The sequence below is a fragment of the Xenopus laevis genome, chromosome 4S (genome assembly GCF_017654675.1).
Source record: "Xenopus laevis strain J_2021 chromosome 4S, Xenopus_laevis_v10.1, whole genome shotgun sequence".
Taxonomy (NCBI): domain Eukaryota; kingdom Metazoa; phylum Chordata; class Amphibia; order Anura; family Pipidae; genus Xenopus; species Xenopus laevis.
This window is the reverse complement of record NC_054378.1, coordinates 118,908,336-118,934,843: the sequence shown is the minus strand read 5'-3', so window position 1 is coordinate 118,934,843 and position 26,508 is coordinate 118,908,336. Positions and strand designations below refer to the sequence as shown.

Genomic DNA, 26,508 nt, shown 5'->3' with positions numbered 1-26,508 from the left:
CGTCTATACCCGCAACCAGAACTTCTACCCGCAGGGTAGTGCAGATTTTTGCTGGTAACTCGCTGCAGGACTCTATCTTATAGCATCCTAAACCCTACAATTATAAACCCTCCAGTCTTTTATTTTCTGCCATTTTCTCTTTCTCCTGCCAAAAAAATAAAATAATTGCCAAATGAAAGCCCCCTGGTTCTTAGCAACTTTCCGATAAACATTTATCTGCAGATTTTTCAGCGGTTTTCAATGTATATTTGCCATTGCACTTGTCTGGCTGTGTGCATGCGCTGCACTTTGGGTTCTGACTCCTGAAACAGGGGAGCAGAGTTCAGGTGGGAGAAATGACTGCTGTTGGCTTGTGCAGAACCAGAGCACAGAAAAGGGACCAACACTAGTGTTGGGAAGTTGCTGAGAGACAAGAGTAGGGAGAATAGGGGCTGGGCACTGGTATGGAATGTTACACTGCAGTACAGAGGGGAGTGAGGCTGCAAGTAATAGTCCCTGCTGTGGGCGGAGTAATATCATTGTACATGAGGAGGAGGAGAGAGCAGTTAGAAGGAATAGTAAGTGTCTGCTTTAGGCTGAGCCACTAATACAATATAATAGCGGAAAGTAAAGGGTCAGAGCTTCAGTCCTGAGGCAGAGGCTTAGTACAAAACTGTCACATGACTCACACCATTAATATCTAATACTATGTATTGTACATATATAATAGAATAGCCCCGTACAAACCCTAAGCGCCCACCCAAACGATGCCAGGGAGGATGGCACCGGATCCCTCCCACCATACACACCGTCTCTTCCAGACATCTTTTTCTGTAAGCTGCCGCTCAATCGCCGCCAAGGCCCCACGCCGGAAATAGCTGTCCAGCGAGCGCCAGAAAGGTTAGCTCACTTCCGCCTGATCCGATCCAACTTCCGCTCGCTGTTTCTCCGTCACTATGCGTGCGACTATAAACTTCCAGGATTAATTTAATGTCGGCTTGTTATTACGTCACCTCCTCGGGGTTCTTTTTAATAAAATGGTGGAGTAATGTGTGAGCTCCACTTGCAACAAAGCTAAACATGACGCTGTCGCTGTTTGTCCACGAGGGAACACATACATACCATAAGGGTCGTGGGGAATTTAATTTATTTATAAGCTCTGGGCACATGGGGCCCTTGCTCAGTTATTTGTAGCAACCAATCAGTGATTAGATTAGATTTTACAAGTGTGAGTGGTTGCTATTGGTTACTGGCCAGATAGGGTTGTCACGTTTGCTGAACCTGAACAAAGGTGGGGGGGGCATATAGCATTGGGGGTGGGGCAGTGATGTTGGGGTTGGTATGATGACATCAGAGGCCGGCATGATGTCAGTGGAATTTATGATCCTGAGTGGGATTATTGCAGTGTCGGATTGGCCCGGCGAGACACCAGGAAAAACCCGATGGGCCCTGACCCTCATGGGTCCCCGCTGGGCCAGGCCCCCTCTTCTGATATTTAAATTTTGGGGAATATCTTTGTAGATAACACGTCTAATTCTGGGAAGTGTCATTCTGTGGCCACTAAAGCAAATAAAGTTATGTCTTGTATAAAAAAGGGCATTAAATAAGGTTGCTACCCGGCTGGTATTTTACCGGCCTAGCCGGTAAAACACCTGCCGGGGCCGGTATTAAAAATTTACCGGCAATGTAGCTGCCGGTAAATTTGTAATACCCTTAAAAAGACCCCTCGGCCTGCCCCCAATCCCCCTGTAAACTTATCTTTTTCCTCCATTTTTGTCCTGGCCGCGCCGTGGCCCTGCCCCTTTTACACACAACCCGCCTCTTTGATGTCACACCCGCCCCTTTTTGTACCCACCCCCCCACCAGCCGGTAAAAAATCTAGCAAAAGGTGGCAACCCTAGCATTAACTCAAGGGATGAAAACATAATTATGTCTCTTTATAGGTCCCTGGTAAGGCCTCATCTGGAGTATGCAGTGCAGTTTTGGACTCCAGTCCTTAAAGGGGAAGGAAACCTAGTTGGCGCAAAAACCCTCCCGTGTGTTGCCCACCCTCCCTCCTCCCAAATATTCTTTGGGGCCCCAATTTTTTTTTAACTTGTAAGGGGGGCCCTGGCACCAATGTTTTTTCAAAAATGTTCTTTGGGGCCCCAATTTTTTTTAACTTGTAAGGGGGGCCCTGGCACCAATGTTTTTTCAAAAATGTTCTTTGGGGCCCCAATTTTTTTTAACTTGTAAGGGGGGCCCTGGCACCAATGTTTTTTCAAAAATGTTCTTTGGGGCCCCAATTTTTTTTTTAACTTGTAAGTGGGCCCTGGCACCAATGCTTTTTGGAAAAAACTTTTATGGGGGGGGGCCTGGCGCCAATATATTTTTTTTAACTTATAGGGGGCCCTGGTCCCCAATAGCTTTTTATACATTGTGTGTGTGGGAGGTTACCTTTTTTAGCACTGATGTCTGTGTGGTCTTTTAACTGTGATGTGGAGTGGGCGGGATCAGGGGTGGGGCTTGGGGGCCCCAAAAATTTTGTTTGATTTCTAACGGCAGCCCTGGTCTTGACACGTGTTTTGTGGATCCAACACCATCCGACAAAAGCTCTTGTGGAGTTTAGCCCTAAAAGAAGAGGAAATTCAAATGTAAGTAAGGGCTATAGGATATGTTTTCATTAAATGGTACCAACAATCTTTGTTGTTGATTTCATTCACACAGGCCTGCACTGGCAGTCTGAAGTCTCTGCCCTTTCCCTTTTTAATTGTAAAATACAAGTGCACGTGCAAGCATATAATCAGTACAGGTATGAGACCTCTTATCCAGAACGCTTGTTATGGAGGGTTTTTCAGATAAGGGATCTTTCCATAATTTGGATCTTCATCTCTTTAAAGGAGAAGGAAAGGTTAAAACTAAGTAAGCCTTATCAGAAAGGTCCACCTAAATACACCAGTAAACCATCAAAGTAATGCTGCTCTGAGTCCTCTGTCATAAGAAACACCACATTTCTTTCCTTCTATTGTGTACTCATGGGCTTCTGTATCAGACTTCCTGTTTTCAGCTTAAACCTCCAGGGCTAGGGCTTGAGCATGATCAGTTTGCAACTCTCCCCCTTCCTCCTCCCTGCTGTAATCTGAGCCCAGAGCTATGAGTGAGCAGGGAGAGATTCAGGCAGGAAGTGATGTCACACCAAGCTAATACTGCAGCTGCTATCGTAAACAAACAGAGAGAGCTTCAAGAGCTTTTTACTCAGGTATGGTAAAATATTCTACAGAATAAATATAGCATTCTAGCTATTGCAGCTATTCTATTGGCAATAAAATGCCTCTGTAGCTTTCCTTCTCCTTTAAATCTTATAAAAATCATGTAAACATTAAATAAACCCAATAGGCTGGTTTTGCTTCCAATAAGGATTAATTATATCTTAGTTTGGATCAAGTATAATCTACTGTTTTATTATTACAGAGAAAAGGAAAATACATTTATAAGATTTAGATTTTTGGGATAAAAGGAGTTTATGGCTTTCCTGTAATTTAGAGCTTTCTGGATAATGGGTTTCCAGATAACAGATCCCATACCTGTACCTTGCAAGAATTTATTAAGCTTGGTTATCTGCAACTCTAATACATTCATAGAAATCTTTTATTGTGACTGTAGATGATTGTGTATGACAGCTTTTCATACTATGATACAGTTTCTTTTGTGAAAACATTTTGGGGATGTTGGATTAATGTGAATTTTTTTTACTGTAATAAATTCTAATTTACTCACAACTCGAATGGGAGGTTATTTACGAAAAAACTTAAATCTTAAATGTCTATTATTCGATCAAATAGTCCCGACCCGAAAATTCAAATCGAATTCGAAACGTGTTTTCCTTCGAAAAAAAAACTCGGAATGTCAGGAAGGCTTTAACATCTTCAAATGGGTCAACGGACCTCTGCCATTGACTTGTACATGAATTCGGCAGGTTTTAGCTGGTGAATATTTGAATTAAAACTGTTTCCATAGTCGAGGTGGGATAAATCTCACATTCAAATTAACATTTGGGTTGGTGCTTTTAAATTCGAGTTTTGACAAAAAAAAAATCGAATTTTCCATTCGAACCTTAATAAATCTGCCCCTATGTATTTGGCCTTAGTGTTCCTTTAAGATAGAAATGGTAACATCTGTTTCTAAGTCCCTAACAGTATAATCTGTGTCTGTTTTCTGGGACAGTTCCTACAAATGTACCTCCTACTACAAATAAGCCAGGCCAGGGCCTGGGCTTGATACAGGTTCCTTAATAATCACATTTAAACCCATTCAGGCTGCAGCTAATGAGATTAGTAACAACATGTGGAATGTATTTAAGCCAATGAAGGTTTATTAATAGGAATACATAGGTAATCATAGGGTACTGGCGCCGCTTAGGGTCGGTTGATGCATTTGGTCTAATACCATATAAATTGTGTTTAGTTTTAAGATGGTTGTCCTACAGGGAAATGCCTTCTTCTGTTCGACTACAAATCCCAGCCTGCTCAGGGCAATATTGAGAGTTGTAGCTTTATAAGACATAGAGGAACAGCACATGGGTAACAAAACTAAATTAAACATTTGAGCATAAGCAGGAAATTAAAGGCAGTAGTTAAACTGCAGAAATGCTCCATACAGATGTAAGTCATTGCCTAATCCAATAGAGCTCAGCAGAGGCATGCATTGTTCTCTGGAATAGCAGGTTATCACGACAACCCTGCCTGAAATCAAACAACAGATATTACAGTGGCTTTAAATCATTGTAGTACGTTACTTGTTACATACAGGCTGGTTTCACTCATAGAAGAACTAACTGATCTGCCGTGTTTATTGGTAGCTGCATGGACATTGCTGTGGACAGCAGAGGGAGCTCATGTTTATTTCACATCTTCTCTTGACTTGTTTGCTTTGATATTCTAACAATTTAGGGCAGAGACATACGGTCAGATTCGGGGAGATAAGTCGCCCGGCGACAAATCTCCTCTTCTTCGGGGCGACTAATCTCCCCGAACTGCCTCCCACTGGCTAGAATGTAAATCACCGGCAAGATGTGATTCATTTTCCGAAGTCATCCAAAGTTTCCTCATGAGGCAACTTCGGGCAACTTCGGAAAACGAAGCGCACTGATTGCAATCCTGCCGACGAATTACATTCTAGCCAGTGGGAGGCAGTTTGGGGAGATTAGTCGCCCCGAAGAAGAGGAGATTTGTCGCCGGGCGACTAATCTCCCCGAATCTGAGCGTGTGTCTCTGCGATTAAAGTCTTCAGGATTTTCTCAGATAATGGTGCTCCAACCATCTGTAACTGCATATGAATGCACTCCATTATTGTCAATGAGAATTGCATAGTTAAAGGCATAGACTCGTTTCTAAAATCTGGATTATCTATGATCAGGGCCACCATGAGAATTTAAAGCTGCTTATTAAAGTGACGGGAATAAAGGGTGATTAATTACTGCAAGGCAGTTTTGGTCTTGTTAATTTTCCCACAGTTGTTGCACAAAAAATGGCGTTCATTAAAAGAACTTGCATCAAAAGGCAATTTTCTGCCCCCCCCCACAAGTTAAAAAAAATACATTGGTAAAAAAAAACACTGGTAGCAAGCCCCCCCCCATAAAGATAAAAAAACATTGGTTTGCAGGGATTTTATATAAAAAAATAATAATAAAAGAAAAGATCACTGGTGTTCAGTGGAACTTACCTTTTAAGTTTTCTTACCTTCTTTGGCTCCCTTCGTTGGCTTTAGCTCCTTTCAGCAGCTTTGACTCCAACTTCGGTGGTTAGCCTCTTATTTCAGCGATTAAGGGGGGCCTGGCTAATCCAGGAAGCACAGCAGGGCTTGTCCCCCTTAAAGGATAACTCACTCAACCCCCCCCACTAATAAAAAGAAGCTGGTACTGGGTAGGGGTTTTATTTGTGGGGGGTTGAGTTATCCTTTAATAGTTAAAGAAGTAAAGCTTAACTAAGGAAGTAGCTAGAAATGTTGTACATTATGTTTTGGGTTTCTGTACCAGCCCAAGGCAACCACAGCCCTTTAGCAGATCTGTGTCTCCAAAGATGCCCCAGTAGCTCCCCATCTTCTTTTCTGCTGATTCACTGCACATTCTCTGTGCTGCTGTCACTTACTGAGCTTAGGGACCCACTCACTATATACAGTACATATAGAATAGAAATGTCACAATATAAGGCTGATTACTAATTAATACAGATAATTACTACATGGCAGCACAGAAACCAGTGCAATTAGCATCAGAATTTAATAATCAGCAAACCTGTAGCATCAGCTTATATTACAGGGGAAGCTCATTTTCTACTGGATAATTAGTGACGAGCCCTAAGCTTAGCTTCTCAACAGCTGCTCAGAGCCCACTGAGCATGTGAGTGTCACAGACACTTTCCAAGATGGTGACCCCCTGTGACAAGTTTGAAAAATATAGAATTTTTAGCCATATTCCTTTTTTTACGGTTTAGTTCTCTTTTAAGAACAGTAAAATAAGGATCAATCGCTATAGCATGTACGTATAATAAATCTTTGCATAAACATAAACCTGTCTTAATTCATCTAACTGAAAAACCCTAGTATTTAAGTTTAAAAAAAGGGCTTGCTTCAATCCTCAGCTCTAATTCTGGCCTACTAATTACCAGCTTCCAATTCTAATTACCATCTTATACTGTATCTGCACATTTCGAATAGACTAATTTACATTGCATTGATCAGATATTCTTCTTTGCACACAGTGAAACTCGTCTGCAGGTGACATTTGATTCAGCCTCCACATGACAAGATGCCACTTGGGTGAGTGGCCAGTTTTTCGCTGCCTGTGGTCCTGGTGCAGAGTAACAACACATTACACAATGTCATTATATTTATCATTTGCCATTTTACCAAGAGTTTTTTTTTTTTTTTTTATTTCGAAACGGGCCTCCAGTGAAGCTTATGGCTCAGTTCTCACAATACAAAAACAAGACCATTATCAACATAAAGTAACGGATATTTGCATAAAAAACAATAAACTGAGTCACATTGGCAGTGAATGCTCAGCTTAATGAACAAGTTCTTTTGGGTCAGCACGCCATATTTCTGCCATCCTATGAATTCTGCAGCTCCTCGTTTCTTGTCCTGGATCCGCTCCAAAGAGCTGAGAAGGTGGTAGTTATTGTGGAGGATAAGCCCTGTGTAGTTAAGTAGCTGCTTGGCTCAGTTTCGTTGGCTCAAATGTCATTATTTCCATGTGGCTCAAACCTGCACAAAAAGTTTAGAGGTTTATTTTCATTTTATTGTCAGGTGTAAATCAGAGAACCTAAGGACAACATTCTTAGGGTTAGTTCACACGAGAAGATTCGGGGAGATTTTGTCGCTCAGAAGACGAGGCGATTAGTCGCCAGGCGACAAAATCTCCCTGAATCTCCTCGTGTGGCCTTACACTTAAAGGGATACTGATGCCGAAAGCAGCTTGAAATATTATCTAAAGTCGAAAGGGACATTTATCTCCTGGTACTCATGCCTGTCCATTGTTATTTACTTTCTGGAAAATAACTTAAAACTATCATTTATGGCAGAGATGTTAGGATCAGAGCTACTGTCCTACTAACCAAAGGCGGATCAAATACCCTTTATCTGGAAAGCTTTTAAACTGGACCACTGCTTGGAATGCTTGTGGCTGGTGTAGCGATGTGCAAAAGCTAAGGAGGCTTAAAGGATAAGTAAACCTTTAAAATAAGTGAATGTAAAATTGAAGAGGGGGTTATTCTAAGCACTTTTGCAATTTACATTCATTATTTATTTTTAATTCCGAGATATTAAAGGATGCATGTACTGTTAATATGAATGAATTTTGTTACAACAGCGCCACCTGCTGGTCATTTTTGAACCTGTCTGACCAGCAAGTAGTCAAGGAAGAAGTTGTCAGGAGAAAGAAAGAGACTGCTCTGATGTTCTTCTGCTTAGGAATAAAATTAGAAACCTTTCTCAAATCTTTCTTAAGCAGAAGAACATCAGAGCAGCCTCTTCCTTTCTCCTGACAACTTCCTTGACTACTTGCTGGTCAGACTGGTGGGGAAATGACCAGCAGGTGGCGCTGTTGTAACAAAATTCATTCATATTACACAGTACATGTATCCCTTAATATCTTGGGATTAAAAATAAATAAATACTGAATGTATATTGCAAAAGTGCTTAGAATAGTCCCCTCATCAATTTTACTTTCACTTATTTTAAAGGTTTACTTATCCATTAAAAGACCAGTAACTCCAAAAAATGAAAGTGTCCTAAAGTACTGAAAATATAATGTACTGTTGCACTGCACTGGTAAAACTTGTGCGTTTGCTTCAGAAACACAACTATAGTTTAAATATAGAAGCTCCTATGTAGTCATGGGGGCAGCTATTCAAAGCTGAAAAAGGAGAAAAGGCACAGGATACACAGTAGATAAAATATAAGCTCTGTAGTATATAATGGAATTCTTCAGAACTTTATCTAGCATGTGTCCTGTGCTTACATGTCTGCCCCCATGACTACACAGCAGCTTGTTTATATAAATAAGCACGGCGTATCTTGACAGCGCTATATAAATAAATGATGATGATGATGATAAACTATAGTAGTACTTATCTGTTATCTGCTGTGTATCCTGTGGTTAAATGGCTGCCCCCATGGCTACACAGCAGCTTGTTTATATAAACTATAGTAGTACTTATCTGTTATCTACTATGTATCCTGTGCATGAATGGCTGCCCCCGTGGCTACACAGCAGCTAGTTTAAATAAACTATAGTAGTACTTATCTGTTATCTACTGTGTATCCTGTGCTTGAATGGCTGCCCCCCATGGCTACATAGCAGCTTGTTTATATAAACTATAGTAGTACTTATCTGTTATCTACTGTGTATCCTGTGCTTGAATGGCTGCCCCCATGGCTACACAGCAGCTTGTTTATATAAACTATAGTAGTACTTATCTGTTATCTACTGTGTATCCTGTGCTTGAATGTCTGCCCCCATGGCTACACAGCAGCTTGTTTACATAAACTATTGTAGAGTTTTTGAAGCAAACACACCAGTTTTTCCAATCCGGGGCAACACTACATTATATTGACTTTCCTTTAAGACGCTTTAATTTTTTGGTGTTACTTGTTTCTTTAACTTTACTATTCTCAGACCAATGTGAACTGCCGACTCCATAATGAGGTGGCAGATTACATAGTATGTTGGTCAATCCTGTTACTAAGGGGTTGTATGGCCCTGCATTATCATCATCATCAATTTATATAGTCCCAGCTTGTTACACAGTGCTTTACATTTATTTAGAAGGAACAAGGGTCTTTTATTTAACAAACAAGGTAAAAGAGTAAAAAGTAGGATCAGAGGCTGAAGGATCTGTTCAGACCAAGACAGCTTATAGTACACAGGCAGCTAAATGAAGCAGAGATTCAATCATTTGGTGAGACTGGGTTTTTACATGTTGTCTGGCTACAGAATGCTTGGAATCTTCCATTATGATTGTGGTAATTACATGTGAGTACATTTAATTACCCCAATCATAATGGAAGATTCCAAGCATTCTGTAGTCAGACAACATTCTCAGAATTGCCCCTCCATGTTAGCTAGCAGTCTCCTGACCTGAGTAGTGCCCTTATAATCAGGTAATTGTTGCTCAGAAATGCTGTTAAATCTGATGCAAAAACAGAAATGGTATTATTATTATTATTATTATTATTACAGGTATTCGGATTCGTTATCTGTAAACCCCTTATCGAGAAAGCTCCGAATTACGGAAAGGCTGTCTCCCTTGGACTCCATTTTTTCCAAATTTTTCAAAATGATTTCCTTTTTCTCTCTAATAATAAAACAGTACCTTGTACCGTATTGGACACAGATGCAGCCTATTGGGTTTATTTTTTATGTTTACAAGATTTTTTAGTAGACTTGACGATCCAAATTATGGAAATATCCATTATCCGGAAAACCCACAGGTACCAAGCATTCTGGATAACAGGTCCTATACCTGTAATAATAATAAGGGTAATTATGTGATGACAGTATCCCTTTACAGGGAACCTTAAGATTGTCCCTTTAAAATAATTTGCTGATAATATAGAGCAGTGCTGTCCAACTTCTGTGGTACAGAGGGACGACATTTTTCAGGCCTACATAGTGGAGGGCCAATAATGGTGTTGACCACACCCTGTTTTTAAACCACACCCATGTTACCAAAAGACCATGTTTACCACATTAATGGTGGTAACACACCTAAAAACCAAATGGTAGGTGCTCACTGCAGGGATATCAATTGTCACTCATATGTGAAAAAAGTTGTCATATTAAGACATACCCTTAAATCCATATGCCTCCTCGTCCCCTTGGATAACACAGCATCCCCAGCACATGATTAAACACCTTAGGGGCTTATGTTTCACAGGCAGAGCAGGGCACACACAGGCAGAGTATGTCACACACAGGCAGATTATGTCATACACAGGCAGAGTATGTCACACACTGGCAGAGTATGTCATACGCAGGCAGAGCAGGGCACAGACAGGCAGAGCAGGGCACACACAGGCAGATCATGTCACACACAGGCAGAGTATGTCACACACAGGCAGAGCAGGGCACACACAGGCAGGGCATGGCACACACAGGCAGAGTATGTCACACACAGGCAGAGCAGGGCACACACAGGTAGCATATGGAAGACAGAACAGAGCAAGAGACAGGGAAACCTATCAGGACCACTCTAATATGTACTATATATAGTGACACAGTGTTTGTGCCCCATAAAAATTTTGTATGAGGTGTGAACAGGTGAACAACGTGGGCAGGTTCAGTCTGGGTCTCAGGTGTGAACAGTACAGGGTTTTAGGATGTGAACAATAGAGGTGTCACAAGTGTGGACAATGCAGGGGGATCACAGATGTGAACAATAGGGGGATTAGTCTGAATTTGAGGTTTAAACAATGCAGGGGCCAGTTAATCTCTGTAGTGATACCATTTAAATTTTATACATGTAAGCAGACAGGCGTGTCATGGCCATACCCTCAACATCTACTTCAGTTTTGTTGTACAACTGCCAGTACCCCATGGCCCCCTTGGCTGATGCAGTCCAACACAATGCCTGTAATAAGAACTATGTAGATCTAAGGAGGCAAAGGGAATGAAGCAACGCTGCAGTTTATCTAATAATATTTATGCGAATATGTGGTTTGATACACGGCAGAAAATAGAATTATTCCAAGGGCAAACCTCCCCATCTGTCTTTGTTAGGTTAGCCGTCTGTGGGACCAATTACTTCCCGTGCAGCCGGTGATAATGTGCATCAGGGACAGACAACCCCTGGCCTCCAGCTGTCATGGTTCTGAAATCCAGCCGTGATAGCTGAGCTTGCGGGGGGGACTCTATTAAAAAAATAGGATGCTGACTTTACATGAAATCCCCTTGTGCAGTCATTTCCTCCATATTTCTACCCTTTCTGCTGTACAGTGCATCCTCACTCCTCCGCACACCTCTAACTCACCCTCACTCTGATGGAAACGATTAGTGGAAAAATGTCAGAAAACCCCTGTGTTGTACCTGAAATACAGCAAAAGCCTCTTTAAAGGACAAGTTAAACGTCTAATACCAGTGGGTTATGTAGGGCAGCTCTCCATGATTTCAGGTCTGGACTAGGAGTCAAAATAGGCCCTGACATTCCAAGTACACAGACGCCCAAACAGCCCCCCACCAGCCCACTAAATGGCACCATACAGCAGCCCCACTGGCATGTGCCAGAACCGACAGATTGCCAGTCTGGAGTGGACCTGCTTGATTTCCATTACCATGTCCCTATAGCTTGTAATTTCCCATTGCTGCTCCTGTGCCTTACTCATGTCAAGGACTGCATGTCTTTTGTGTGCCCAACCTGCAAACATGGTGGGTGGACAGGTACAGAAGTTCGGAGGGCAATTACACGCTACAGGAATGGTGGAAATATAAATCAGGTTTGCAACTGGAACCTAGGGGACTGCCCTACATAACAAATGGGGAATAGAAATGTGACTTCTCTTGTTCTTTAAAGCAGAATATGCTTGCACATAGATTTATCATCAAACTAACAATTAGCAATTAACCCTCAGTTAAGGGTCTGCGGGCAGAGACATTTTGCCAATCTAAAATGAGATTATGTGCTCTCATGAACAGAAAATTAACTGACAGCAAAAACTCTATTCCCATGACAAAGCTGCCCATACACAGGCTGATAAAAGCTGTCCCTCCAGATTGTGTCACCTGCTTATCCGATCATCCGAATTTGCCCCACTGAGTTGGTGGCCCACTCATTTCGCAACCTCGGCAAATGAGTGAAGACGCCAAACCAGTGGATCTATGCTGCCTATGATTAAGGGATTGTATCCCGAAACGCGTAGGGCCTTTGATCCCTGTTTTAGCTTGCAATAAAACTTTTTCCCTCTTCAAGTGGAGTGCCGTCCATTTCTTTGGCACAGTTTGAGTTAAGCGGTGGGGACGCTGCGGACAGAGCACCCCTGAAGAGGAATTGGAGCTGTTATAGGAGGGGAGGCTGAGCGGTCTCCTAGGAGAGACAGAGGAACCACTCATTTCGCAACCTCGGCAAATGAGTGAAGACGCCAAACCAGTGGATCTTACCATGAAAGCCCAAGTGGATGCAAATAGCTAATTGTATCTCACTTGTCCATCCCTAAAACACTTCTTACTTTTCCACTCGTGGACATCCAGTTCTAGGCTTTCAAAGGAGTCATCATATTTCTCTGCAGGTGGATCAGGATCAGAATCATTATATTCCTCCAGATATGGATGGGATAAGGCTTCCGCTGCATTTACTCTTTTTTCAGGGTCTAGATCCAGCATCTTCTCTAAAAGATCAGTCTCTGGCAGTAAAAGAAGAGAGCATATAATATCAGCTGCATGTTACTGCATAATGCAGCATAGCTGCAACCTTCATCCAAACCCCGTCTGGAATGAAATGTGATTGTACTCTAGCTGGGCACACCAACTGGTGGGTCTGCAGTGTTTCCTCTTTTAGTATAAACATTAGGAATTGCTACTTGCTCCCAGATAATTATGACCCTGTAGCTTTGGACATTAGTATTTGCAAAGGAAGACATACCTATTGTACTCATAGTTGGAAAGAGCTCCTTAAAATTCTTTTTTTGTTTCTTCGGGAGCATTTTCACATAGTCTTGAGCCTGGAGATGGAAAGAACAGTTCCAAACAATATAGTATAGCAGTAGAGGAATATACTATTAAACTATACCACAATAGGTATCCCCAGGGGTGATTCTGGGGCTGCTGCTCCCCTCTCACGCGATTAAAACTTTAGCTTTGCAGAAGGTCAAAGGCGAGCCACATCTGTAGTGCAATGAGTGCTATAGTGCTCTCTGCAATAACGAAGCTGAATTTCCGATTTAAAAAACAGAAAATCGGCCCTTAAAGGAGAATTCAATCCTAAAGTAAAAAAACCCCCTACCCTACATAGACCCCCTTCCCTCCTCCCCCAGCCTAGCTGCTATCCCAGGCAAATGCCCCTAACTCTTTACTTACCCGTCGGTGCAGATTCTATCCAGCGGAGTTCACGGCAGCCATCTTCCGGCTCTTCGGAATGAGAGCAGCACTTCGGCAATTTCTGTGACTGCCCAGTTGTCGCAAAACACAAAATTGCACCAACTACGCATGCACTAATACGGCACTAACTTCCTGAAGTTTACCAAAGAGAAGAAGATGGTGCCCGTGAACTCTGCTGGACAGAATCTGCACAGAGGGGTGAGTTAAGAGTTAGGGGCATTTGCCCAGGGTAGCAGCTAGGCTGGGGGGGAGGGGGGTCTATGTAGGGTAGGGTTTTTTTTGTTTTTTTTTTTACATACGATTGATTTCTCCTTTAAAGTTACAAGAGATGGCTTTTTGCCACCCCTGGTAACTGGCTGCTCACCTTGCCTCATGGCAGGAGTGACCCTGGGTATCCCCTTGGACTTTGTTGTATAATGACCTATAAAACAATCAGGACTTTTTAAGCAGAAGAACCCAAGTTGTGATTGGATGGTTATGTCGATGACATTCTTTTCCTTACTTACATGTGAGCTTTCCATCTTGTTGATCAGTGATGGCTGTGGGCTTCCTGTTACCTCGATGATCTTGTTTAGCTCATCAAAATCTGATTGAAGGTCAAGGAATGGTTCACTGTCATCAGTAGTACGGTACTGTTACCATCTGCAAATGTAGCCCCAGACCAATTGCAATCCCTGGGTTCTAAGAGAACTTAGTTCAGGTTTAGACCAGCCCCTTTTTATGATTTTCTTAGATTCACTTTCATCTGGTATGGTACCTATGGATTGGAGAAAAGCTGATGTCATTCCAATATTTAAAAAGGGATTACGATCTCAGCCTGGCAATTATAGGCCTGTAAGTTTGACATCTGAATTGGGCAAATTATTTGAAAGCTTGTTAAGGGATCACATTTAAAATTTTGTCCTAGTGAATGGCATTATGAGCAGCAATCAGCATGGCTTTAAGATAGGTCATGTCAGATGAATTTGATTTTTTTTTTACGATGAGGTAAGTAAGATGCTGGACAGTGGAGGGGGGGCAGTACATGTGATCTATTTGGATTTTGCCAAAGCATTTGATACCGTGCCCCACAAATGACTGCTTTCTAAACTAAGGTCTGTTGGGCTTAATAAAGTCATCTGCACATGTATAGGAAACTGGCTACAGGATCGGGTACAGAGGGTGGTTCTCTACTTGGAGTAAGGTTCTTAGTGGGGTCTGGGCAGCTAAGTGGCAAATGAGATTCAGTGTTGATAAATGTAAAGTCATGCACCTCTGATGTAAAAATATTCAAGCCACTTATACCCTTAATGGGACTGCACTAATCAAATCCATTATGGAAAAGGAACTTGGAGTCTGATGATATGATATGAGATGATAAACTTGGCTGTAGCAAGCAATGCCAGTCAGCAGCATCAAGGGCAAATAAGGTCTTGAGCTGTATTAAAAGGGGCAAAGAGTCACGGGAGGAGGGGGTCATTCTTCCACTGTATAGAGCACTGGTAAGGCCCCATCTAGAATATGCCGTACAGTTTTGGTCTCCATCACTCAAACTGGACATTATTGTATTAGAGAGGGTAGAGAGAAGGGCAACTACGCTGGTAAAATTTATGGAAAATTTTAGCTATGCGGAAAGACTGGCCAAGTTGCAGGCCCGGATTTGTGGTGAGGCCACAAAGGCCCAGGCCTAGGGTGGCAGAATATTAGGGGCACGGCTCCCCAGTGCTCTGGCAGCGATACGATGCATGCGCGCTCGCACCAGAGGGGGGAAGTGAGCAGGCGCTAGGACCACGCGGCCACAGGCGCCTGCCCACTAAATCCTGCACTGTCAAGTTGGGGCTGTTTACGCTTGAGAAGAGGCGCTTAAGGGGTGATATGATAACTATGTATGAATATATAAGGGGATCATATAATAATCTCTCTAATGCTTTATTTACCAGTAGGTCTTTCCAACTGACACAAGGTCACCCATTCTGATTAGAAAAAAAGAGGTTCTGCCTAAATATTGGGAAGGGGTTTGTTACAGTGAGAGCTGTGAAGATGTAGAATTCTCTCCCTGAATCAACTAGCATTTAGGCTAAGTTAAAGTTAAAAGGTTGAAAGTTTGTCTTTTTTCAATCTAACTTACTATGTTACTATGTTACCTTCCATTTGTGAAGGGGAGGGATGAAGGAATCCCTTTAAGCATATGCCTTGTATTCAGGTGCTAGTTAACACAAACCATGTGTTTAAGTTACTCCAAGTAATATATATACATATATATATATATATATATATATATATATATATATATATATATATATATATATATATATATATATATATATATATATATATATATATACCAGGATTTAGATAAACAGTTATGTTTTGCAAAACAAGCTGTAGTCTGTGTAATCGACCTCACAGACACCAATCCCTTGACTTCCCGAAGCATTTTCCAAGAATCTGCATTTCCTCTCAGTTCCCCTGAGCCATGTTTTAATAGACCTTCAACAATTCTATGACATCGTTTGTGAAATAAGCTTTTTCAATACTGGACAGAGGAAACCTGTTGTGTGTGGTTTTTTTTTTAAATGGGAAATTTTTCATTTTCCCCCATGCCCGGATCCAGCTGTCTGTATAGCACATGTTCTGTGGCCCTTATCGAAATCATTTATTATTGCTTAAGAGGCCTGGAAAGAGTTGAAGCTCACAGTACATGTAGCATGTGCTCTGCCAGCATATTATGCCTTTGTTGCCTGCCTTTGGCTTTAATAGTGACTGACTGTCACCTGGATTGACAGTTGCATATTACATTGCGATACGCATTTTTGTTAGTGGGCCACATGGTTAAAAGCAAGGAGTGTGATATGGTTTTCTAATAGCCTGTAAAGAGAGAGACATTAATTCTATGCTAGCATTGCATTCCTATGTCAGGGCCGCCATCAGGGGGGGACAGGGGGGACAAGTGTTCCGGGCCTGAAGGGGGGCCCGGCAGTGCTGCATTTTTTAAAAAGTCGGGCCCCCATTACGAGCGCCTGAGCCGTGCGGCCATTTCCCAGGTTGTAGAATGCGGAAGTGCCGAAAAGCCAAATAGCCGAAGTCCCAAAGCGGCGAAAAGACCCGAAGTCATGAAAACAGACGAAATCGAAGTCCTGAAGCAGCGAAAAGACCCACAGTCACGTAAGGAGCCGAAATTAAAGTCCTGAAGCGGCGATAAAGACCCAAAGTCACAAAAGGAGACGAAGCCGAAGTCCTGAAGCCTTGAGTTCAATTCTACTGAACACCAGTTTGTGTTTTTATTTTTTAATCCCCTGACCACCAATGTAATATTTTAATATTCCATAGGCCCTGCCACCAATGTTTTTTTTTTAATAAAAAAAAAATTTTGGGGCCCCAATTTTTTTTTTTACTTGTAAGGGGGCCCCTGCCACCAATGTTTTTGTTTTTTTTTAAATGTAAAACATTTTTTTTAATAAAAATTTTTTTGGGGCCCCAATTTTTTTTAACTTATAAAGGGGCCCTGACCATCAATAGCTTTTTATAACTTGTGTGTGTGGGGGGGGGGGTTACTTTTTTAGGAGTTGATGTCTGTGTGGTCTTTTAACTGTGATGTGGAGTGGGCGGGATATGGTGTGGGGCGTAAGGGTTGGCGAGGCCAAGGGGGCCCCAAAAATGTTGTTGTATGGGGCCCCGTGATTTCTAATGGTGGCCCTGTCCTACATACTAAGCATGATTCTGCTTCAAAAATGCGTGGGTATTGTGACCCTTTAATGTAAAAGTAGCAAATATACTCTTTAAAGGATACAGTCTCCACCAGGGAACAGGACTTTGCCAGTGATCATTTCTGCCAGGATACACCCAACTGACCAAATATCCACTGTGGGAGAAAGGAGCATTACTCCACATACACAGCATTTCCACCAAGAAACCATGATCTGGTCATTAAAGGACATTTAAAGGTATGCGTCATTTAAAGGGAATGTTTAAACATGTGGGAGTTTTGCTAAAATGTTAATGGCTCATGAACTCGCCACATACCACGTTTAGTTAAAGGAGAACTAAACCATAAAAATAAATATGTCTAGAAATGCCATATGTTATATACTTTACTTTCTGCCCACTGGCTCCTTAGAAGCATCTCAAATGCATTGGAAAGAACCAGTCATTTTTGGTTCTTTCCTTTCTACTAAGGATTCTTATAGACCGGTCCATATGAAGCATTAATTCAAGTTTCTGTTTTACCAATTCTAAAGGGGAGGGGATGTCAATATCCAATTCTGTACATAGTTTTCCTTCCCACTACATATATGATACTCAGAAATGTTTTATCTGTTCTAAGAATCCTCATGGTATCCCCAAACATAGCCCAGGTTAGAGGAGAACTAAACCCTAAAAATTAATGTATATAATAATGTCATATTTTATGTACTGAACTTATTGCACCAGCCTAAAGTTTCCGCTTGTCAATAACAGCAATGATCCAGGACTTCAAACTTGTCACAGGGGGTCACCATCTTGGAAAGTGTCTGTGACACTCACATGCTCAGTGGGCTCTGATTGGCTGTTGAGAAGCTAAGCTTAGGGCTCGTCACTAATTATCCAGCAGAAAATGAGCTTCCCCTGTAATATAAGCTGATGCTACAGGTTTGCTAATTATTAAATTCTGATGCTAATTGCACTGGTTTCTGTGCTGCCATGTAGTAATTATCTGTATTAATTACTAATCAGCCTTATATTGTGACATTTCTATTCTATGTGTACTGTATATTGTGAGTGGGTCCCTAAGCTCAGTAAGTGACAGCAGCACAGAGCATGTGCAGTGAATCAGCAGAAAAGAAGATGGGGAGCTACTGGGGCATCTTTGGAGACACAGATCTTTACTGCTAAAGGGGTGTGGTTGCCTTGGGCTGGTACAGAAGGACAAAACATTATGTACAACATTTCTACCTACTTTAGTTAAGCTTTAGTTCTACTTTAAAGTGAGTGCCTGAACTTAAGGGCTATGACACAGTAAGCATTTGACCCACTGCTGCTATCTGGCAGAAAGCAACAGACAAACTGGCCAATGTTCCATAGGCATAAGTTAGTATTTACACTTCAGTAAACTTGGGACATGATTGGTAATTGGGTCTGTTTAACAAAAGCTTTAGCACACTGTACCCATTATGTAACGTTGGTTGTTTTCTACCAGGGCAATAATATGATTTTTGTTTTGCATTATCAATGAAGAATCCTATTAACTGTGTTGATTACCCAAAAGACTAATAATCCGAGCAGCCAATGGCCTTCCACAATATGAGTGGGCAACTGGCAACTAAACAAAAATCAGGGATGTTTAACCTGCAGCCCTCCAGCTGTTGTTGGACAATTACTTCCAGCATCCTCCCAACAGCAAGTCATACATAGAATACTGAGGGTTCCAGTTTGAGAACAACAGACTGGCACAGGTTTGACATTCCAGAGGTACAGTATATGCTTAATATATTATGTGTATTTTCTGTTTGGATACCAAGTTGTACATGTGTATGTCACCTCTGCAGGGGTAGAATCCTTCTGCTACATAGTAGAGTGCATCTATGTAATGGCAGTGACCTTATATATGTGCCAAAATGTCACGGGTTGGAGAGTTTTCCCAATTTATACTGGTGTGATCTCACCAGAGTTAGGGCTGGTAACCCGGCAGTTCTTGTGGACAGAATTGTGTGGAACATTTACAGATGGGCTGCCCTAAATCCGAATAATGCAGTGATCCCCAACCAGTAGCTCGTGAGTAACATGTTGCTCTCCAACCCCTTGGATGTTGCTCTCAGTGTCCTCAAAGCAGATGCTTCTTTTTGAATTCCAGGCAAGTTTTAATTGCATAAAAACTAAGTATAGTGCCAAGTAAAGCCTCATGTAGGCTGCCAGTCCACATAGGGGCTACCAAATAGCCAATCACAGTCCTTATTTGGCACCCGATGGGACTTTTTCATGCTTGTGTTGCTCCCCAACTCTTTTTACATTTGAATGTGGCCCGAAAGGTTGGGGACCCCTGGAATAATGTATTAATAATAATGTATTTAGCTAGTAGAACGGCAGCTCTGCTGCTCACCTGTTTGGTTGTAATGCATCCAGTTCAGAATCACCTCCGGAGCTCGGTACCAGCGAGTCACCACATATCCTGTCATTTCGAATTCAGTTGGCCGGGCAAGTCCAAAATCTAAAATCTAACATTTCAGTTTCTTTGTTACAAATCATACTCGGAACAAAATGACATGAGAAACTGCAAAACTCTAGCTGTGGTGGAAGTACAACTCCCTGCATCACTAACAGATGGGAGTTGTAGCTCAGTAGCAGAGCAGCTTAATAACCACTAAAGACTGACGCACCCTTGTTTGACATGTCAATGCATAATATAATCATCTCTATTTATTGAAGGGGAAATATAACTTGAAAACTACAAGGAACTTTCTAGGTACAATCAATTAAAAATTCTGCATGGTTCCTAAAATAATGATGTTTTTATTCACTATCCCTCTCTCAGCATTTGTTTCTCTTCATTCTGTCTTCATGCAGCAGTTGGGTGTCAGATATTCATTGACAGTTAGATCCAATATATCTTATGGGGGGGGGTTCCTTTCCTATTAGATGTATTAGAGCTCACTCAAATAACTGATTCCAGTACAAACAAAATCTTACAAAATAACTGCCTTTTGCGCAAATCCTGCATGTAGAGAGACATGATGTCTGGTGATTTTAATAGAGTGAGCTCTAATACATCTTCTAGGCAAAAGGATTTAGCGATTAGTTGGGCATACCACTAGCGATTTCAATTACCAGCAAGATAGAGGCATTTTCAGGAGATTTGTCCAAAAAAAATCGCAGGTGACAAATCTTCCCGTGTGCCACTGCCCTAAAGGAGAAGGAAAGGTCCAATTGATGGGTGATGCCAAATGTTAGTGCACCCCCTAATGATTGTAATCACCTGATACACTAGGCCAATGCTGCTGTTAGCAGAAACTGCACCGACCCAGGGTACTTGTGAGTGAGTGAGCGATCCTCTTCTTTCTTCAAATAATGCATGTGCAGTAGAGTGAATAAGCTAGCTTTTTTGTTAAAGGGCACCTGTTGGGTAAAAATGTTATCCCCAACCAAAGGTGCGGGCTAATAGAACCCGCATTCCGGTTGGGGATAACAGTAGTTTTTTTTTATTAAAATGCCCCCCGCCAACGCTACGCTACCCACACTGGGAGGGAGCTCCCGGTGTGAGCAGCCATGTCCGGTCACTCGCATGCGCATACTGAGAATATGCCATGAATTGCTCATTATGCGCATGCGCGTGACGTCACATGCACGTTATGTGCATGCGAGTTATCCGACATGGCTGAGGGTAGCGTAGCGCTGGCAGGGAGCATTTTTTTAAAAAAACTACTGTTATCCCCAACCTTTGGTTGGGGATAACATTTTTACCCAACAGGTGCCCTTTAAAGGGATACTGTCATGGGAAAAAACATTTTTTTCAAAATGAATCAGTTAATAGTGCTGCTCCAGCAGAATTCTGCACTGAAATCCATTTCTCAAAAGAGCAAACAGATTTTTTTATATTCAATTTTGAAATCTGACATGGGGCTAGACATTTTGTCAATTTCCCAGCTGCCCCTGGTCATGTGACGTGTGCCTGCACTTTAGGAGAGAAATGCTTTCTGGCAGGCTGCTGTTTTTCCTTCTCAATGTAACTGAATGTGTCTCAGTGGGAAATAGGTTTTTACTATTGAGTGTTGTTCTTAGATCTACCAGGAAGCTGTTATCTTGTGTTAGGGATCTGTTATCTGGTTACCTTCCCATTGTTCTGTTTTTAGGCTGCTGGGGGGGGGGGAAGGGAGGGGGTGATATCACTCCAACTTGTAGTACAGCAGTAAAGAGTGATTGAAGTTTATCAGAGCACAAGTCACATGACTTGGGGCAGCTGGGAAATTGACAAAATGTCTAGCCCCATGTCAGATTTCAAAATTGAATATAAAAAACCTGTTTGCTCTTTTGAGAAATGGATTTCAGTGCAGAATTCTGCTGGAGCAGCACTATTAACTGATTCATTTTGAAAAAAAAAATGTTTTTTCCCATGACAGTATCCCTTTAAAGTCCAGTTTTTAACTCTACTGCGCATTCGCACCCGCACAAAGAAAGAAGGGAGGAAGAGGATCGCTCGATCACAAGTACCCCAGGCTGGGGCAGTTTTCTGCTAACGGGAGCACCAGCCCGGAGTATCAGGTAAGCAATTACAATCTTTGGGGGGAGGTGCACTAACATTTTGATTGTTTTGTGTCTGTTGGCTGCTAAAAAAAAAAAGTAAAATGCTTGACATTGTGCAGCGTGCCTTTGCCCTAGTGCACGAGAAGGAAAAAGGGAGACTGTTAAATATTATTATATATACAGTACGCCTTTAATTTGATTGTATTACTTCCTGTCCTTGTATTGTCTGGCAAATGAAATCACAGCCTCCCCAGCTTGCTGAATACATGCATATGCAAAATCAAGCTTTAAAAGATCTTTATAAGAATTGTAGCAGAAATTTCCCCTATCTAGATGATTATTGGTTTACCTTTAGTAAGCAAACCATATGGGTGGGAAGCCTCATATTATATGCTGTATAGTATGGGGCTGTAGCTCACTGTATGCTCCGAAGATTCATTAGTTGGCGTTTACACAGGAGGGGGGCTGATATCACTTTGCTTTTTATTTTTAGGGGAATGGGGATAGTTTTCTACCATTGGCTGAAAGCAGGGGTTACTGCAACAGTTAAAGCCTATTTTATACCTTTAGCTCATAGTCTTCATTTACTCCCAGATTACTTGGTTTAAGATCCTGTAATTCAAAGACAAAATACACATTTTATAAATATATATGATATCCTTATATCAAGAGTATTGGCACTTATATATTATGGCATTGTTGTACTATATCAACTGCCCTAGAATACTAAAAAAAATCATTAACTACAAAGGCTGCATGTACTTACCCTGTGCACAATTCCAGCAGAGTGGATATACTGTAAGAAAGAAAAATTCTTAATGAATTAAATTATTATATGGACGTGTAACACCGTCGCCCTTTATTGAATGAATATTAAAATATAAGACGAAAGAATGAAAGAGTTAGGGGGGCCCAGATGTGGCAGCGCTGGCAGTCTGACCCTGATTGTAACAGTGATCTCTGGTGGCTGATTGATTGTTAAAGGGATACTGTCATGGGAAAAAATGTTTTTTCCAAACGAATCAGTTAATAGTGCTGCTCCAGTAGAATTCTGTACTGAAATCCATTTCTCAAAAAAGCAAACAGAATTTTTTATATTCAATTTTGAAATCTGACATGGGGCTAGACATATTGTCAATTTCCCAGCTGCCCTTAAGTCATGTGACTTGTACTCTGATAAACTTCAATCACTCTTTACTGCTGTACTGCAAGTTGAAGTGATATCACCCCCTCCCTTTCCCCCCCCCCCAAAGAACAATGGGAAGGTAACCAGATAGCAGCTCCCTAACAAAAGATAACAGCTGCCTGGTAGATATAAGAACAACACTCAATAGTAAAAACCCATGTCTCACTGAGACACATTCAGTTACATTGAGAAGGAAAAACAGCAGCCTGCCAGAAAGCATTTCTCTCCTAAAGTGAAGGCACAAGTCACATGACATGGGGCAGCTGGGAAATTGACAAAATGTCTAGCCCCATATCAGATTTCAAAATTGAATATAAAAAAATCTGTTTGCTCTTTTGAGAAATGAATTTCAGTGCAGAATTCTGCCGGAGCAGCACTATTAACTGATTCATTTTGAAAAAATGTTTTTTTCCCATGACAGTATCCCTTTAACAAAAATGGAATGCTTGGGGGTAAACAGGCAATAGGGCTGAATGTGCAGCTGCAGCTGGGCCACAGTTTGCCACAATCCGTGCACTTAAAGGTATATTGTCTAAAACTGATCCCAGCACATTTTGGTCGAAGACCCTTGAAAGTTGGCAGTAGCTACGGGATGCCCAATTCGCTTTGTGTCAAAATGGAGAAAGAAAATGTGCCTAAGGAATTACAGAAATATAATTTTGCCACCTGACGCCAGAAATGATGCCAACCAGACAACATTATTCCAGTTTTATTTAGCAGGGAAGGCTTTATTACTTTACAACAGATCTAATTACATGAATTTCAAGCACATCGCCCCTGTTGGAAATGTGTCGCTACATAAGAAGAGAATATTTGCAATGGCTCAGTAATACGCTGATTGCATGCAACCTGTTCAAAGGATCTGCTCCGTGTTCCCCAGGTACATTCTTTTCCCCTGTCTGTCACAAAGCCTCCTATAAATCCCAACATTTTCAACATTTACAGGTTTATTCATCCAGTGGGTGGCAGTGATAAACAAGCCTCAGACAGACACATGTACATGTATATTCAGGCAGGAATGCGAGGCAGGCTGGGAAAAGCACAGTTTTCTCTACAGATCCCATTATACTTAATCATATTGTTATTGTAACGAATCATAATTTGTGACTTTATTGCTCTCTAACATTGGGCCCCTAAAATCCTCCCAGGATTGCTCCCAGTGCAACAGGGATTATACTCATGCCTCTTAGCCTTTTACTCATGGGAGCTCTTGCACATATGGCTATGGTGTATAAGGTTGTGCATTGCACTGGAAGGGGAGGTAAAGTCAAAAATAGACTAGAAATGCTGTATTTTGTATACTAAATATAAACATGAACTTACTGCACCACAAGCCTAATCAAACAAATGATTTATGCTTTCAAAGTTGGCCACAGGGGGTCAACATCTTGTAACTTTGTTATACATCTTTGCAAGACCAAGACTGTGCACATGCTCAGTGTGGTCTGGGCTGCTTAGGGATCGTCATAAATTATCAAAACAGCACAAGTCAAATAATATCTGCCAGGAGCCGATACAGCAAGACTGATTAATAATCAGAATATACAGACTGTACTGGGTCCTGTGTTGTCATGTAATCTAATGTGGATTTATTGGTTTTGTATTGTTTAATACAAACGTTCTCCAATTCTGCAGAACCAGCAAAACAATCCTCCAAATAGAATCCCAGTTTATCTGTTTAAATCTGGCTCCATGATCTTTGTCCCTGCAGTTGGATTTGGAAACGGTAAAGGGGATGTAAAGGCAAAAATAAAATCCAATACAAATCTCTACACAGTCGCTGACTGCTCTACAGGGAAACAAACAAAGTTGCTCGAGTCCTGCATGGCTGGGAAGTAAGGTGGGGGCTCCCCCTGCTGTTCATAAGTATGATTGTTTCCCTGGTCAGTAGTTAGGGACCGTCTGACAATTCCTATCCACAGCAGTAAATGAAGGGAGAATTTCACTGCATACAGTCAGGTTTCTTATAAAAAAACGGTGCACATTGTTTAATTAACATATATTGGAGTTAGGTTTCTTTTTTATTAAAGAAAGTGAAAATGGTATTTTATTTTTTGCCTTTACATGCCCTTTAACAGATATAACTCCACTATGAACAAATATAACACGGATCTTTTCGGTTCTCTTGGGTGCATTAACTGTTTATTCATGAGCAAGTAATCGATTATAGCAATGCAGTAAAAAACAGAACAAAAGCAATGCACAAAATATATAAGCAGTGGCTGTTATTTTGGGGTACATCATGAGGATTACCTCTACCCCTTAATCCCATGACTAGTGATGGGCGTATCTATCACGTTTCTCTTCCCAAAAAATGGGCGAATTTGGGGTGTTTCGCTTCGCTGGCGTCCATTTTTTTGACGCCGGCGCAAATTCGCTGGCGATCCTATGTCAATACTATGACTAGTGATGGGCGTATCTATCACTGTTCGCTTCCCAAAACATTTGCTAAACAGCGAAAATTATCCAAAATGCATTGACGCCGGCATCCGTTTTTTTGACGCCGGTGCAAACAAACGGACGCCGGTGGTTTCGCAAATTTGTTCGCCGGCGGCGAATCGAGGGAATTCACTGCGAATTCGCACCTGCCGAATAAATTCACCCATCACTATTTGTGAACGATAATATCAGTCGTTTGGAAGTAAATAATTTGCCCGTGTATGGCCACCTTAAGGTAATTCAAGAGACCAATCCCTTCCTTATCTGTTCCATAGAGGGGGGTTACATGTCTGCTGCATGATTAGAAACTTCCACTTTTGTGGGGCTGACCTAATCTCTCCCATTACTTCAACCCCAAGGAGCACCCACCTTACAGTTAGGTTCCTACTCACATTCAGAGACTCTTCCGTTCTGGTTGGGAGCCCATTTTTTCTACTGCATGGATTTGGACTTTATGGGGTAGCATTTAGGTGCACAAAGTGGACCCCAGAAAAGCAAAAGAGGTACACAACAGCCCCCCATAGGTCCAATGCCAATTAATAGTGAGTGTCTATGGCATCTTACAGCAGCCCCTCATTTCCTAGAGCCTACAGATTACCAGTGGCAGTGAAGGCTGCTATAGGGCCATAGGCTATTGGTTTCTTTATGGGCCATCAGAGCACCATGTATGCTTTAGCAGGCCTGGATTTCTAATTTGGCCTCCCCTAGACCAGAGGGTCTTTGTGCCTGATCCCCCTGCGGAAGCATGTCCCCCCCCCCTCACTCATGAGTGTGTTCTCATGTGCAAGTTCCCGTTGGAGCATTGGGTATTAGGTGTGCTGGGTATTTAAAGAGCTGCGTGTCCTGAAGAAATTAGAATTCTGCAAGGCAACTGGCTGCCCCTGACTATAGCAGTGACCAGCTCCATGTTGTAGCTCCCACCCTTCCCAGCTATAGTCAGGTGATCCCACTGGTGTCTAATAAAAGGGCAGCCAAGTTTGGGAGGTTTACTTTGAAAGCAGCTAGTAAGTTGCAGGTAAAACTTAGTCCCTTTGTAAAATGTATAATGAAGCAATAGAATTCTTAATGAATCAGATGCAATTTGAGTGTAGGACTGGCCAGATATGGGATGGGCCAGCTTAAATATATTGCAATATATGGACAA

The 26,508-nt window shown here is 41.7% G+C and overlaps 1 protein-coding gene across 1 annotated transcript in view; it reads right to left on the bottom strand.

The window, feature by feature from the left end:
• Positions 1-6,839: 6,839 nt before the first annotated feature.
• The window catches only part of LOC108715909 (mitogen-activated protein kinase 12), a 37,868-nt gene continuing 18,199 nt past the window's right edge, over positions 6,840-26,508 (bottom strand). The window contains exons 5-12 of the mRNA XM_018261457.2: positions 22,506-22,535; positions 22,304-22,351; positions 19,602-19,716; positions 17,316-17,387; positions 14,053-14,132; positions 13,092-13,170; positions 12,679-12,852; positions 6,840-7,221 (exon numbers count right to left, since the gene is read on the bottom strand). Of these exons, the coding sequence (XP_018116946.1) occupies positions 7,160-7,221; positions 12,679-12,852; positions 13,092-13,170; positions 14,053-14,132; positions 17,316-17,387; positions 19,602-19,716; positions 22,304-22,351; positions 22,506-22,535 (660 nt within the window). The 3' untranslated portion in view covers positions 6,840-7,159. The remainder of the gene's footprint in view (positions 7,222-12,678; positions 12,853-13,091; positions 13,171-14,052; positions 14,133-17,315; positions 17,388-19,601; positions 19,717-22,303; positions 22,352-22,505; positions 22,536-26,508) is intronic.